Source organism: Salminus brasiliensis, chromosome 2 (assembly GCF_030463535.1).
Source record: "Salminus brasiliensis chromosome 2, fSalBra1.hap2, whole genome shotgun sequence".
Taxonomy (NCBI): Eukaryota; Metazoa; Chordata; class Actinopteri; order Characiformes; family Bryconidae; genus Salminus; species Salminus brasiliensis.
The window spans coordinates 8,841,551-8,855,321 of NC_132879.1; the positions used below are offsets into that span (position 1 = coordinate 8,841,551).

General features: G+C 43.2%; 1 protein-coding gene across 1 annotated transcript in view; it reads right to left on the reverse strand.

Annotated features, from left to right (window-relative positions):
• Positions 1-13,771, reverse strand: part of khdrbs3 (KH domain containing, RNA binding, signal transduction associated 3) — a 167,817-nt gene that overhangs the window by 44,851 nt on the left and 109,195 nt on the right. The window contains 2 exon segments of the mRNA XM_072674285.1: positions 3,475-3,661; positions 7,864-8,003. Of these exon segments, the coding sequence (XP_072530386.1) occupies positions 3,475-3,661; positions 7,864-8,003 (327 nt within the window).

Genomic DNA, 13,771 nt, shown 5'->3' on the forward strand with positions numbered 1-13,771 from the left:
TCAAAAAGCAGCTTTACAGAATCAGTTATCAATAAAAAGACAAGAATTTATGGCTTTGCCCAAAGAACCATTTGGAGCACAGCCATGGGAAATTCATGAATCGACTAACAGTATTAAAGATGGGGTTTAAAAAAAATCTGCATTTTTTCGGCTCTGCTTATCATGCTGCATTTAAGTTGATATGATCATTGCTATGATTTGGAATTTCATTACACAAATAATTTAAATAAGAAAAAAAAGTGTTAATTTGTATTTTGTTACATTTTATAAATGTATCCACTTTAAATTGAGTGCCTAATAACTGTGTAGTCACACACTAACAATCTTGTAATAACAGTGTAGTTACAGTGATGACTTCACTGTTACAGATGTACAGCTTATCTAAATACACATGTATCAATTACTTATTAATGACCTTTACATGCATTTACATATGTTTTAACATTTGAGGTTGTCACAAAGCAGCTTTCAAGAAATCAGTAAGAGGAGAGGTAGACAGGAGAACCAACAAAACATTAAAAAACCTAAGACCCCCATTGAGCAAGCCAAAGGCAACAGTGGAAGAAGGAACCTTGGAAGGCCTCTTTCTTCAAGACTTACAAGGGGTAACCTATCCTCCTCGGGCCAGAACTACCTATAAATTATTGATAAAAAGCCACTGTACCACCAAGACTGTTCTACTGTCTATCCTGTCTAGGACAGTCTATACTGTCCTCCTGTCTATCCTTGCCGACCCTGGAATCACCGGCTCTGCGTGGCGATGGTTTGCGTCATACTTGCAGGGACACTCATGCCAGGTAACATGGCATGGGTCGTCTTCAACGTTTCTAAATTCAGCCATGTCCACTCCACTCCACTGCTCTTCACTGGATTCCTGTAGCTGCTTCCCACATCAGATTCAAAACCCTGACGCTGGCCTACAAAGCCAAGAACGGACCAGCCCCTCCGTACTTGATGGGAATGGTCAAAAGCCGATCCACACCAAGAGCCCTTCCAGTTTCAAGTACGGCTCGGCTCGACCCGCCATCCCTCAAAATCCACGGAAGACAAGCGTCCAGACTTTTTTCTCTCCTGCACCAAAGTGGTGGAACGAAATTCCCTGGGAGTCCGAACAGCAGAGTCGCTCGCTGTTTTCAAACGCAGACTGAAGACCCTCCTCTTCTGAGAGAACTTGGGCGAATAGCAGAGTGGTCTCCTTATTGACTTATCTAAACTTATCGGTATCCTTAAATTTTTAGCCTATTCAAAGTAGCTGAGGTTATTCTTGAGTAAATAGCAAAGCACTTTTGTAAGTCGCTCTGGATAAGTGCCTTAAATGTAAATGTAAATGTCTACTGCTCAGGTGTGCTGATATAGTCATTCTATAATATGACTAATATAATCATAGTAGAGATGGTAGGAATAATGAAAGTAATGATGGTTAATGGTTGTAATAGTAATAAAAGTATTATTAGAGATGCTTAAAACAAACTGGGACCTTTATTACATAATTATTATGCAATTTACATCATAAATGCACAGTAAATGAAATGTGTAGCAAAGCAACACTAGTAACTGAGGGCTAAGACCTACAGTATTAGATCTACAGTATTACAGAGAAGCAAGCAGAACAGGATACTTCCATGAGGCTGAAATAAACGGCTGGTAGAACACTGGGCTTTGTTCTAGGATTAGCTTAATCGTGACATGGCTAAGGCGCCAGTTTTATATGATTTCCTGATTACGCTGTCATACGATCTAGCTTTATCCCCTATCCTATAACGTCTGCAGCCTCTGGCGACTGGCTTTTAAAACTCATCAGTGGATTTATTAAAGACCCCCCCCCCCCCGAATATGCTCACGTTAAGACCAAGTGAAAAGGCTAACAGGCTAAGAGAGAGAGGAGCGATTAGATCTGTCTACAGGCCCAGGAGAAAACACACCATCAGAAACAGCAGCACTCAGAATTCTCCACTACTGTGATCCACTAGATAAACAAGAACGGCTGTGGGTAAATAAACACTTGTGTGTGTTTGTGTCTGTTTGTGCATGTCTATGTGTGTGTCTGCATGATGAGCCCCAATTTGTGCCGAGTCCCCTGCATTTATCATCGGCCAGATGTTTCAGGAGTGTGTTGGTGTGCATTCCAGGTGAGTGTGTGCGTGCTCAAGACAGGGTGTTTACAGCCGCCGTGCTCCCGGAGAGCAGCTGGCGACGGCGTCGTTTCTTGCGACCTCAGCGCGTTTGCATGGCGACCCCCGGAATAAACCTGTCGGATGTGGTTAGATATGGGCGCCCACTGGGCACCTTGCCCATCCTAGTCACCCCCCGCCACACCGGCCGTCTGTTAGAGCGCCACATACTCCAGCCAACAGCCCTGCGGGAGAGGTGCTGAGGGGTTTCCTGGCAGGGCTCCAGTCAAGCCAAAGGACTGGAGTGAAGTGCGCTTGGCTGGATGAATATGTCAAGGTGTACACAGGCCGTAATTCGGGCTAACAAATCCTCACACAGCAGAACGATGGTTTATCATCAGGCCTGGGTCTCCTGAAAGCATCGCTGACCACCTTCTTTACCAAGATCCCTTCGAGCTTCAAATCTGGATCAGCTTGACCCACCATGCTTTAAGATTCATGGGAGACAATAATCCAGACTTTTTCCTGTCTTTCCTGACTTCTGTATTTAGTAGTATCTAAGCTTAGAGGTGTCTTTTGGATCCTAGCTGACACAAACTAGCTAAGAGTATTTTCTGAGTGAACAGGGAAGCACGTCTGTGCTCTGGATAAGAGTGTCTGCTAAATGCTCCCCCTAGAGTATGGAAGTGTAATTCGCACTTTCAGCATCCCCTCATGGACACACTTTACACATGCATTTCTGGATGAGCTGAGAGATACAGAGCCAACATCTGAAGGTAAAGAAGCATGTGGACTGAGGCAGTAGAGTAATATTACCGGATTTTACGAAACTATAACTCGAGTTACGCAGCACTGCGCAAATCTTCATAAGCGTTGTCCTACCCACTTCACCAGAAGTACATAGTGCAGTTAGCAACGTGCTATAATAATGGTAGCTGTTACAGTCAGCCGAGCATCAATACAATTTTGAAGCTGCTATTTTAAGGTAAAAATGCTACACAGTGTCGCTTTAAGCCTGTTTTTGAGAAAGCAGGCACTGGTTTGTTATCATCCCATTGTAAGCTCACTGAGATCCATTCATCTTCATTTAAATGAATGTTTAAACGAAATGGAAAGAAGCTGAAGGAACTTTCCCATCAGAAAATGTTACAACTGTAAATTTAGTATTTATTTTCAAACAGTGTCTAAAACCATAAAAGCAAGTTTAGTAGCTATTACTGAAACTGCACATGATTTAAGGCAAATTATGATGCAGGTTAGCAGTTAGCACAGTGCTAATTGGTGGGCTATATGCTTTACCTGTTAGCTACAATAGGAAAAAACATAATAATTGAGTCAGTAATACTTGAGTATAGATACTCACGTATTCTCCATATGAGTCCTGCACTACGGGCGGAGGTGGTCTATACCCTCCTGGAGGCGGAGCTCCACGTGCTCTCTGTGCAGGAACGCCCCTCCCTCTGCTAGATGGAACACGGCTAGGCGGGGCTCCTCTAGGTGCCACCCCCCGGGGAACTGCTGCCTGAGGAGGAGGCACGCCTCCTCTACTCCTGCAAACACAAACAGGCACAGGTGAATAACTGATCCCAGAAACTTGGGAATGACAAAGTAAACAGACAGACTAAACAAGGTGGTGAAAATACACAACTAAAACATACTAAACTAGCTGGGAACAGCTGGGATGGATCTCAAACTGGAAGAGTAAGAAACTGAAAACAGGTGTAGCAAGGCTGTAACAAGAGGGTGGGGTTAGGGAGACATAGTACGAATCGTTTGTATGAAGGGTGTTTTACTTACGTTGAATGTAATGCAGTTGGTGTAGCATAAGAGCTAAATGCCATAAATGTTAATGCACAACAAGGCTAATGTAGCTAGCTAACACTAGCTAATTGCTGATGCCGTAATTCATCCATTAGCATTGTGTAATCTGCATGCATAAATTACACCTCATCTCAAATCATGCCAAGGAGGCCATTTTATAGAACATACACTATATTGCCAAAAGTATTTGCTCTCCTGACATCCCAATCCTAATCTTTTCAGTAATCCATAAATGAATATTTAATAGGGGTTAGTATAATGTCGGGCCACCATTTGCAGCTGTAATAACTTCACCTCTTCAGGGAAGGCTTTTCACAAGGTTAGGAGTGTGTTTATGGGAATTTTTGAACCATTCTTCCAGAAGCGCATTTGTGAGGCCTGGCTCGTAGTCTCTGCTCTAATCCATCCCAATCGGGTTGAGGTTAGGACTCTGTGCAGGCCAGTCAAGTTCTTCTACACCAAATTCGCTCATCCATGTCTGTATGGACATTGCTTTGTGTACTGGTGCGCAGTCATGTTGGAACAGGAAGGGGCTGTCCCCAAAGTTGGGAGCATGAAATTGACCAAAATGTTTTGGTATGCTGAAGCATTCCTGAAAAACAACCCCACTTGGCACAGTGCAGTCAGACAAGTACCGTTCTCCTGGCAACTGCCAAACCCAGACTTGTGCATTGGATTGCCAGACAGAGAAGCTGCTCTAGAGTCCAGTGGCGGCATGCTTTACACCACTGCATCCAATGCTTTGCAATGCTTGGTGATGTAAGGCCTGGATGCAGCTGCTCAGCCATGGAAACCCATTCCATGAAGCTCTCTATGCACTGTTCTTGCGCTAATCTGAAGGTCACATGAAGTTTGGAGGTCTGTAGTAATTGACTCTGCGAAAGTTGACGACCTCTGTGCACAAGCATCCGCTGTCCTCACTCTGGCATTTTTTGTTGCCTACTACTTTGTGGCTGAGTTGCTATCAATTCCAATCACTTCCATTTTGTGATAATACCACTGACAGTTGACTGAGAAAATTTCATGACTAGACTTGTTGCACAGGTGGCATCCTATCATGGTACCATGCTGGAATTCACTGAGCTCCTGAGAGTGACCCATTCTTTCACAGATGTTTGTAGAAGCAGCCTGCATGCCTAGATACTTGATTTTATGCACCTGTGGCCATGGAATTGATTCAGACGTCTGGTTCCTTAACTCTAGTTTCCCTAGATCAAAGTATTTCATTCCAAATCCACTCTTAATGATTCTGATTATCTTTAATAAAGCATTTAATCTTAAAAATAACTGGTGGAATTCCATTTTAACTAGTGTTATGCATATCTGCACACTCATAAACATAAATCTACTATAAAAAGTTTTTTGAGTGATGCCATAGACACAAGACAGAAAAAAGATAGAAAAAAAGGTCCTTCATGAAGCCAGAAATATTAAAAAATTCTGAATCTGGGTATAAAAGAAGGTGAACATCTTCAAAGCATCCAAATGAAGTGCTGCCAAATCCTACATAACTTTCACACATGAAAAATATCAAGTCTGTGTTGTACTGTATGTGCAGATATGCAAACTGTTGAGTTCTTCATGAATAAACAGAGCTTCATAAACAGGGCTTCAATCTGTGGGAGGTGAGTGGGAGGCAGGAACGACTATCAGCACCATCAAACACCGAACGCAGCCAAGGAAAGTCATCTAACGTCCTCGGCCTTGTTCCCATGCAGAGCCTTCCCATCCCACTGTATCGATCAGTCATTACAGTTATAATGACCAAGTGTGGGGTGGAAGATTCATCTCCATTTCAAGCGCGATACTGCAGCAATTAGGTGAGACGCTATCTCTTATAATAATCAATCAAGCGGCCAGTTAGAGTGTCTGACCACCGGCTGACCGAAAACCCAAGCAGTGCCACCGCTGCTGTCACAGCTCCTCCCCTTTAATGAACTGGCCGCATTGATCTGTGTCTTCTCACCTCAGCCCGAGCTGCAATTTCACACCCTGCTCACATGGGTATTTAATAATAAGCTCATGTAATTATTTGTGCAAATATATACAGATGGTTTCCACCCTCCCCTGAGACCGACTTTCTTACCGCACTCTAAAATTAGACCCAGCGCATGCTAATTACTCAACTGATCTGAAACCCATCTAATTATAATCTTCTCTCAGTAAGAGCATATCTTTCCTTTATCTGTTTATCAGTAATTTACAGTTTACTCACAAACAATAAACATCTGCAGCATCAACATCTATCCTCTCATAGTAAACCCTACCATGAGTATTGCCATGCACTACAGTGACAAAACCTCTGCATCTCAAACAGGTTAGGTACACTACTTATGTGATGGTGTATTTCATATCCGCAGTCGTTTTTCTTATTGTAAACCACAGAGGGGGAAGAAAACGAGTGTGAAAATCTCATCAGTGCAGAGCAGAGAGTTAAACGTTAAACATTCTTCTAATTAGCCAGAACAAAAAAGAAAGTGCTAAACACTCATAATTGAAGACAGAAGGTGGAAAAAAGTCAGTAAATCTATCTTCATTTCAATGTTTCTTTTTCCATTTCTGTTTCAGAAGTTTGTGTTTTAATGAACGTACGTTATAAAGACAAATATATTGGGACGCCTGCTCATGCACTGTTTCTTCCAGAATCAAGGCTATTAAAAAAGAGTTTACCCTGCTTTTGTTGGAATAACTGCTTCTACTGTCCAGGGAAGAAGCCTTTCTACTATCTATAGCATTGCTGTAAGGATTTGACTACATGTGGCAACAAGAGGGTTAGTGAGGTCAGGATGTTGGCTGATCACCACCCCACCTCATTCCCAACTCATCTTATTAGTACTGCATGGAGCACCATCATTCCAGAGAACACTGTTACACTGCTCCACAGTTCAACGCTGGAGGCTTTATACCCCACATCCACACTGAGCCAATAGGTCCATGTTTATCTGCTCCAGAGAGCAGGCAATCTGTGTGTGTATTTGCACATCTGTGTCAGCAATGGGTGAAACCCAAAATAGCTGAATGCATTCATTAGAAGGGGTGTCCACAAACATTTGGTCATATAGTGCATTAAGTACCCACACTCCAAAAGACACCAACATACACACCCACAGATGCAGGCTGAGTTGGATACAGAGGTTGTACCTGTGTGAGGCAGACTCAGGTGTGCAGGTGTGTTGCACCTGTGTAAGCCGGAGACTGTGTTAGTGTGCTGGTGTTGTATCTGTGTAAGGAGGATGCAGGTGTGCATGTGTGAAGAAACTGGTCCTATGTGAGCAAGGCGAAGGTGTACTGTGCCTGTGTAAGCACAGTGAAGGCTCAGGTGTGCAGGTATATTGGACCAGTGCAAACTGGGTGTATGTTACCTGTGTGCAGGTGTGTTGTACCTGTGTGTATACTTGCTCTCTGGTGTACAGGTGTGTTGTACCTGTGTGAGAAAGACTCTGTGTGTTGTACCTGTCAGAACCAGGCTTGGGTGTGCAGGTGTGTTGTACCTATGTGAGAAAGGCTCAGATGTGCAGGTGTGTTGTGCATATGTGAGCCAGGTTCAGGTGTACAGGTGTGTTTTACTTGTATGAGAAAGACTCAGGTGTGTTTTACCTGTCAGAACCAGGCTTGGGTGTGCAGGTGTGTTGTACCTATGTGAGAAAGGCTCAGATGTGCAGGTGTGTTGTGCATATGTGAGCCAGGTTCAGGTGTACAGGTGTGTTTTACTTGTATGAGAAAGACTCAGGTGTGTTTTACCTGTCAGAACCAGGCTTGGGTGTGCAGGTGTGTTGTACCTATGTGAGAAAGGTTCAGGTGTGCAGGTGTGTTGTGCTTATGTGAGCCAGGCTCAGGTGTACAGGTGTGTTGTACCTGTATGAAAAAGACTCAGGTGTACCGGAGTGTTGTACCTTTGTGAGCCAGGCTCAGGTGTGCAGAATTGATGTACCTGTGTGAGCCGGGTGCAGGTGTGCCTCTGGCCCTGGTACTGGATTTCCCTCTCACTGCTGGAACCTTAGCGTCTTCCGATCCTCCGTTCAGAAATGTCAACTCCTGCAGCTGAGCTTGTCTGATCTCATCATTATAATCCTGCAAACACACACAAATTTCCCCCTTAGAGTGGAAGTCCTCAAACATAATTACTTTTTTTATATGTACACACACACACACACACACACACACACACATACACACACACACACATATATATATACACCCATTACACACACATACACCCATTACACACATACATCTTTGTTAAAGAGCATTAGAAACACAATTAATAACGATGCACTGATGAGGAGGACCCAAAGCTACACACACACATACACACACACACACACATACACACACACACACACACACACACACACACACACACACACACCTTATACATAATAAATGAGGCAGAGCAAATAAATTCCCAGTCCCTATGGTTACTCCTCTCATCCCTCTCTCTTTCCCTCTCTGTCACTCTCTCAATCTCTCTCTACCACTCTCTCTCTCTGCCTCCTTTATCAGTAGCTGTATTTTCTCTTTTTCTCTAAAGAACACACATAAAGGCATGTTTACACCACATTCTCATAAACAACCAAAAATGCGAAACCAAATGAACCAAAGTTGTTGCTCAGATCTGTGTGTTTAACTGAGTTGATTTTCTTTTTAAGGAAACCCAGAGCAGTGGCAGTGCTGCATGTCCAAGGCAAGCTTGCTTTTCTTAATAAACCCTCTGCCACTCAAACCTGCAGCTCTAAGTCCTCTCTTCACAGCTCACAGAAACTGAAACTTGGTCCAGCTGAGCTACAAGGTGTTGTCAAACGTGTCGTCCAATGCTGTTGTGGATTTGAGTCTGTCAGACCTCTTCCTGTACCAGAGCTCTTCAGTTTTCCAGTTTCTGAGAGGTGTTCTTCTGATGGTGTAGGGAACTGTGCTCACCACACTCTGGCTTTATCTGCCATTTCTCTAAAGGAAAGATCTCCACTTAACTAAGAGATCGAATAAGTTACACGGTTCGGGCAAAGGGTTCTTGTGTAGCTCCACGCTCCACAAGTTTCCAAGTGCAATAGCAGTGCTCTGGCCAAGAATGACAATGATAAAGACACTGTTCTACAGTCAGTGGAGCTTCACGCAATTCTGAAACTGCTTTTTAAAGGTAGTAATGACACATATTGTTACTTTAATTTAATGTAAAAATTTAATACATTTATAAAAGTTCCCTCAGAGAGAGTTAAACTATGTTTAATCCTAAAAATATATATATTGAGAAGATCTTAGATCTTGACCTAAGATATTTCTAGAATCTGTTCATGGTGGAGGAATGCATGCAGGGAGTTCTAAATCAAAACCGTCCCAAAGAAAACTGGTGGTGGTAGCTTCACTGGTGGGTTTGGACAATAAATAAAATGGCTATATCTGTGTTGTAGTCATGAGAAATAACTGCTTCCATTTACTACCACTCTAAATAAAAAAAGACTGTAAATGACTGCTTACATCTTAAACATGAGAAAAATGTGTGGAAATCCCTGATTAAACCATCCTTTGAAAGAAGTGTCCCCAAAAGTAGCTCTTCCATTACACCCCTCCCAAGAACCTTCTCCTTTTCAGAGTGAGGTATGTGAGATATGACACTGTGTAATGCTTCTCCTGCTCTACCATCCCTTATGGTGCTCATGAAGGACTCACTGATGAGCAGCTCGGGGATAACAACCACTATTCTTCTCTGAATTGGCTGCAGAACCTTTACCTTATGAGAAAGTTCTGTACACCTCTGGAAGGCTACTTTCTACTACAAACAAGGTTCTCTCTTTCTTAAAGGATTCTGAAGTGGTTCTTCTAGATCAGACATCTTCACATCTGGACCTTGAATCCAGTTTCCAGTCCTGGTCTTTGTAATACTTGGTAGGTGTGATGCTACGTGGCCAATCAATTACACTGCAGGTCTCTTCATGTACCGCAATAACAAAAACTGGATTCCAAGTCTGGATTTGAAGATTTGGGTTCTATAGCAATGCTAAAAGAACCATTTTAACATTAGTCTAGCACACTTGCCCTATTTTGCATTACATTTACAGCAGTATTATTTTTCTACCAAAGTCCACATGCATTATTTATTGCTCTGCTTGTGAAACTTTGAAGCCTTTTCTACTTTTACTTATTTAATGTACCACTTTTCGCCACAAAACCAGCATGAAAAGCTTTGTGTTTATAGGAGTAATTACAATAAAACTGACGTCCCGCTCAACTGAAAGAAACTACAGCGCAGGGTCTACGTTTTGATCCTGAGCTCTGAATTCAGATGAAAGAGGCTCATTATGCTACATATCTCCAAAATTATACGGTGTAAATAATAAGATATAATGTTTACAACATGAATAATACATTCACCTGTTTACTTATCTCTTCATCTGTACACTCTTCATTCTTAGGGAGTAAACATACCTTACAATATTCCCATCTTAGCTTCTAAAAAATATTCTCGAAGATCCTTCATTTGTGTGTCAGTTTGATTTCGTTTTTGTCCATAATCATATATATATATATATATATATATATATATATATATATATATATATATAAACACACAGTGGAGAACTGGTGTGAAAATTATCACCTCAATCAAGCAGTGCATGCCTCTAAATGCTTCCTCATTAAACAGGAGAAAGTGCTAATTGCGAGCAGAAGGGTGGAGGGAAAACCTTAATTACACCAAACTGGCTTAATCAGAAATCAAGCTAAACAGTAACGCGACTTCAGAGCTAAATGACAGAGGATTCGTCATGCATGAGCACACTAGTGTATGTGTGTGTGTGTGTGTGGGGGGGGGGGGGTTGCATGTCCTTCTGTATGAGTGTGTGAAAATGCTGCTGTGCTGAAACAAAGTAAATATCACACAAATGCCCTCCACAAACACAATGCTCATTTTTCAGCACTTTCTTTTGCAGTTCTTTCACAGTTCTAGATATAAGCCAGACTGAGCTACAAGATACACTGTAAAAGTGGTTCTTCTTCATGTGGTAATGAGCAATTTAACTGCTTTTATTTAACTCGAATAAACACTTTGAATCAAATAATGCTTCGATCGATTCAAGTTGAATAAACATAACACCTTTATATCACATTAAGCAATTTTTTAAGGTTAAACCAGTGGGTGGTGTTACCTCGAAAGCACTGTGTAAGCACCTTTGGGTAAAATTGGAATATTATAAATACTTTATAATATAAAAATATCTTTGTACAGACTTTGCAGTCCCATATAATTATCATCTTTATCTTCCCTGCTTAAATGTAACCTGACTTACACATAATTGTGTTTTGTAGTAAAAACAAGAGATGCCAAAGCAAAGGCATCAGCATATCCTCTGACCCCACTAAAGCCCACCACTTCCTGTTTCAACCCATACCATCCAGGAAGAGGTACAGGAACATCAGAGCCAGAATCACCAGCACCCCAGCAACACCAACCACAACCTGAATACACACACACACACACAACCACACACACACACACACAAACTGCTACTGCTACTGATCCTTCCAGTTCACTCACCATACCCACACTGCTAGCTCCACTGGCTCATGGACTTTAACTGGACCTCCCTCCACTGAAGCTGTTCACTCAAGTCAAGTCAAGTCATGTGGGTTTTATTGTCATTTCAACTACATACAGAGTACCCAGTGAAACGAAACAACGTTCCTCCAGGACCATGGTGCAACACAGACACAGTGCATACAGAACACAAGTGCAACACAATACAAGTGCGGACAGACAACACAACACAGTACAGACAGAGAATAATAAATAATTGGCGGTAGAGTGCAAATTATGCAGTGTGTAATAAATATTGAGTTCAGTGAGGTAGTAAAGTTATTAGTGCAAATGCTTTGTGCAAAAATGCTTCCCATTTTATATGGGGTAAATGGTTGGAGAGAGAGAGTGTGCATGTAACAGTTGAGTTGAGAAGTCTGATGGCTTGGGGGAAGAAGCTATTGCAGAGTCTGGTCGTGTTGGACCGGATGCTGCGGTACCTTCTTCCTGATGGCAGGAGGGAGAACAGTCTGTGTGAAGGGTGGGTGGAGTCATCCACAATGCTGGTTGCTTTGCGGATGCAGTGGGCAGTGTAAATGTCCATGACGGAGGGGAGAGAGACTCCGATGATCCTCTTAGTTGTCCTCACAATGCGTTGGAGGGTCTTGCGGTCAGAGGCTGTGCAGGTCCCACACCAGGCAGTGATGCAGCTGCTTAGGATGCTCTCTATGGTCCCTCTATAGAAGAGGGTGAGGATGGGTGGAGAGACAGGTCTTTCTCAGCTTCCGGAGGAAGTAGAGACGCTGCTGGGCTTTCTTGGCTGTAGAGCTGGTGAGGTTCTCCGCTAAGTGGACACCAAGGAACTTGGTGCTCTTAATGATCTCCACAGAGGAGCCATTGATGTTGAGTGGAGAGTGGTCGTGTCTTGTTTTCCTGAAGTCAACAACCATTTCCTTGGTCTTGTCTACATTCCAGTGAAGGTTGTTGACTGTACACCAGTCTGTCAGCTGCTGCACCTCCTCTCTGTATGCTGACTTGCCTTTGCTGATGAGACCCAGCACAGTTGTATAATCTGCAAACTTTATGATGCTGTTAGAACTGTGTTTCGCAACACAGTCATGAGTCAGCAGGATGAACAGCAGAGGACTCAGTACACTGCCCTGGGGTGCCCCAGTGTTCATTGTGATGGTGCTGGTGGTGGTCTTGAGGCTGGAGATGCTGTCCCCGAACCGGACTAACTGGGGCCTCCCCATCAGGAAGTCCAGGATCCAGTTGCAGAGGGGGGTGTTGAGGCCCAGCAAGCTTAACTTCTTGGTGAGATTCTATGGGATGATGGTGTTGAATGCTGAACTGAAGTCTATGAACAGCATTCTGACGTAGGTGTCCTTCTTCTCCAGGTGGGTAAGGGAGAGATGAAGGGTGGTGGTGATGGCATCGACGTGGAGCGGTTGGGACGATATGCAAATTGCAGGGGATCCAGTGAAGAGGCCAGTTGGGTCTTGATGTTCCTCATGACTAGCCTCTCAAAGCACTTCATGATGATGGGCGTGAGAGCAACGGGACGGTAGTCATTGAGGCAGGACACCGCGGACTTCTTCGGCCAGGGGACAATGGTGGTGGTCTTGAGGCACGTTGGGACAGTGGAGCTGCACAGGGAGACGTTAAAGATGTCCGTGAGAACATCTGTCAACTGGTCTGCACACTCTCTGAGCACTCTGCCGGGGATGTTGTCTGGTCCTGCAGCTTTCCGTGGGTTGACTCAGCGCAGAGTTTTCCTCACATCCACTGCAGTCAGGCACAACACCTGCTCATCCGGCTTGGGCGTGATCTTTCTCACCGACATGTTGTTTTGTGCCTCAAACCATGTGTAGAAGTTGTTCAGGGTCTCAGGGAGGAAGGCATCACTGTCACAGGACGGTGGCATTGTCCTGTAGTTTGTGATTGCCTGTATACCCGTGTCCTTGAAGTGGCTGTGGATTCTCTGGGTGTGTGTGCGCCCTCTCTACCTGAACACCAAGCTGCTATATTCATTTCTGCACTGTACACCTTGTTTACATGTGTGATGCTGTGTGTGTATGTATTCTTTTTACATATTAGCATAGTAACTTTCATTACATTTTACACTAAACCTTCATTCCGAATGACTGCATAAATCTTCATATGCTGTTAAATAATCATCTGCTGTATGACTATGATTAATACAGCGGTTTTGGAAAACGTATGGAAATCCCTGATAAAACCATCATTTGAAAGGTTTGTTAAGAAGGCCTGTTTCATGGAAAAGATCTTTTAGGGACCCAAAAATAGCTCTTCCAATACGACACTCTCAAGA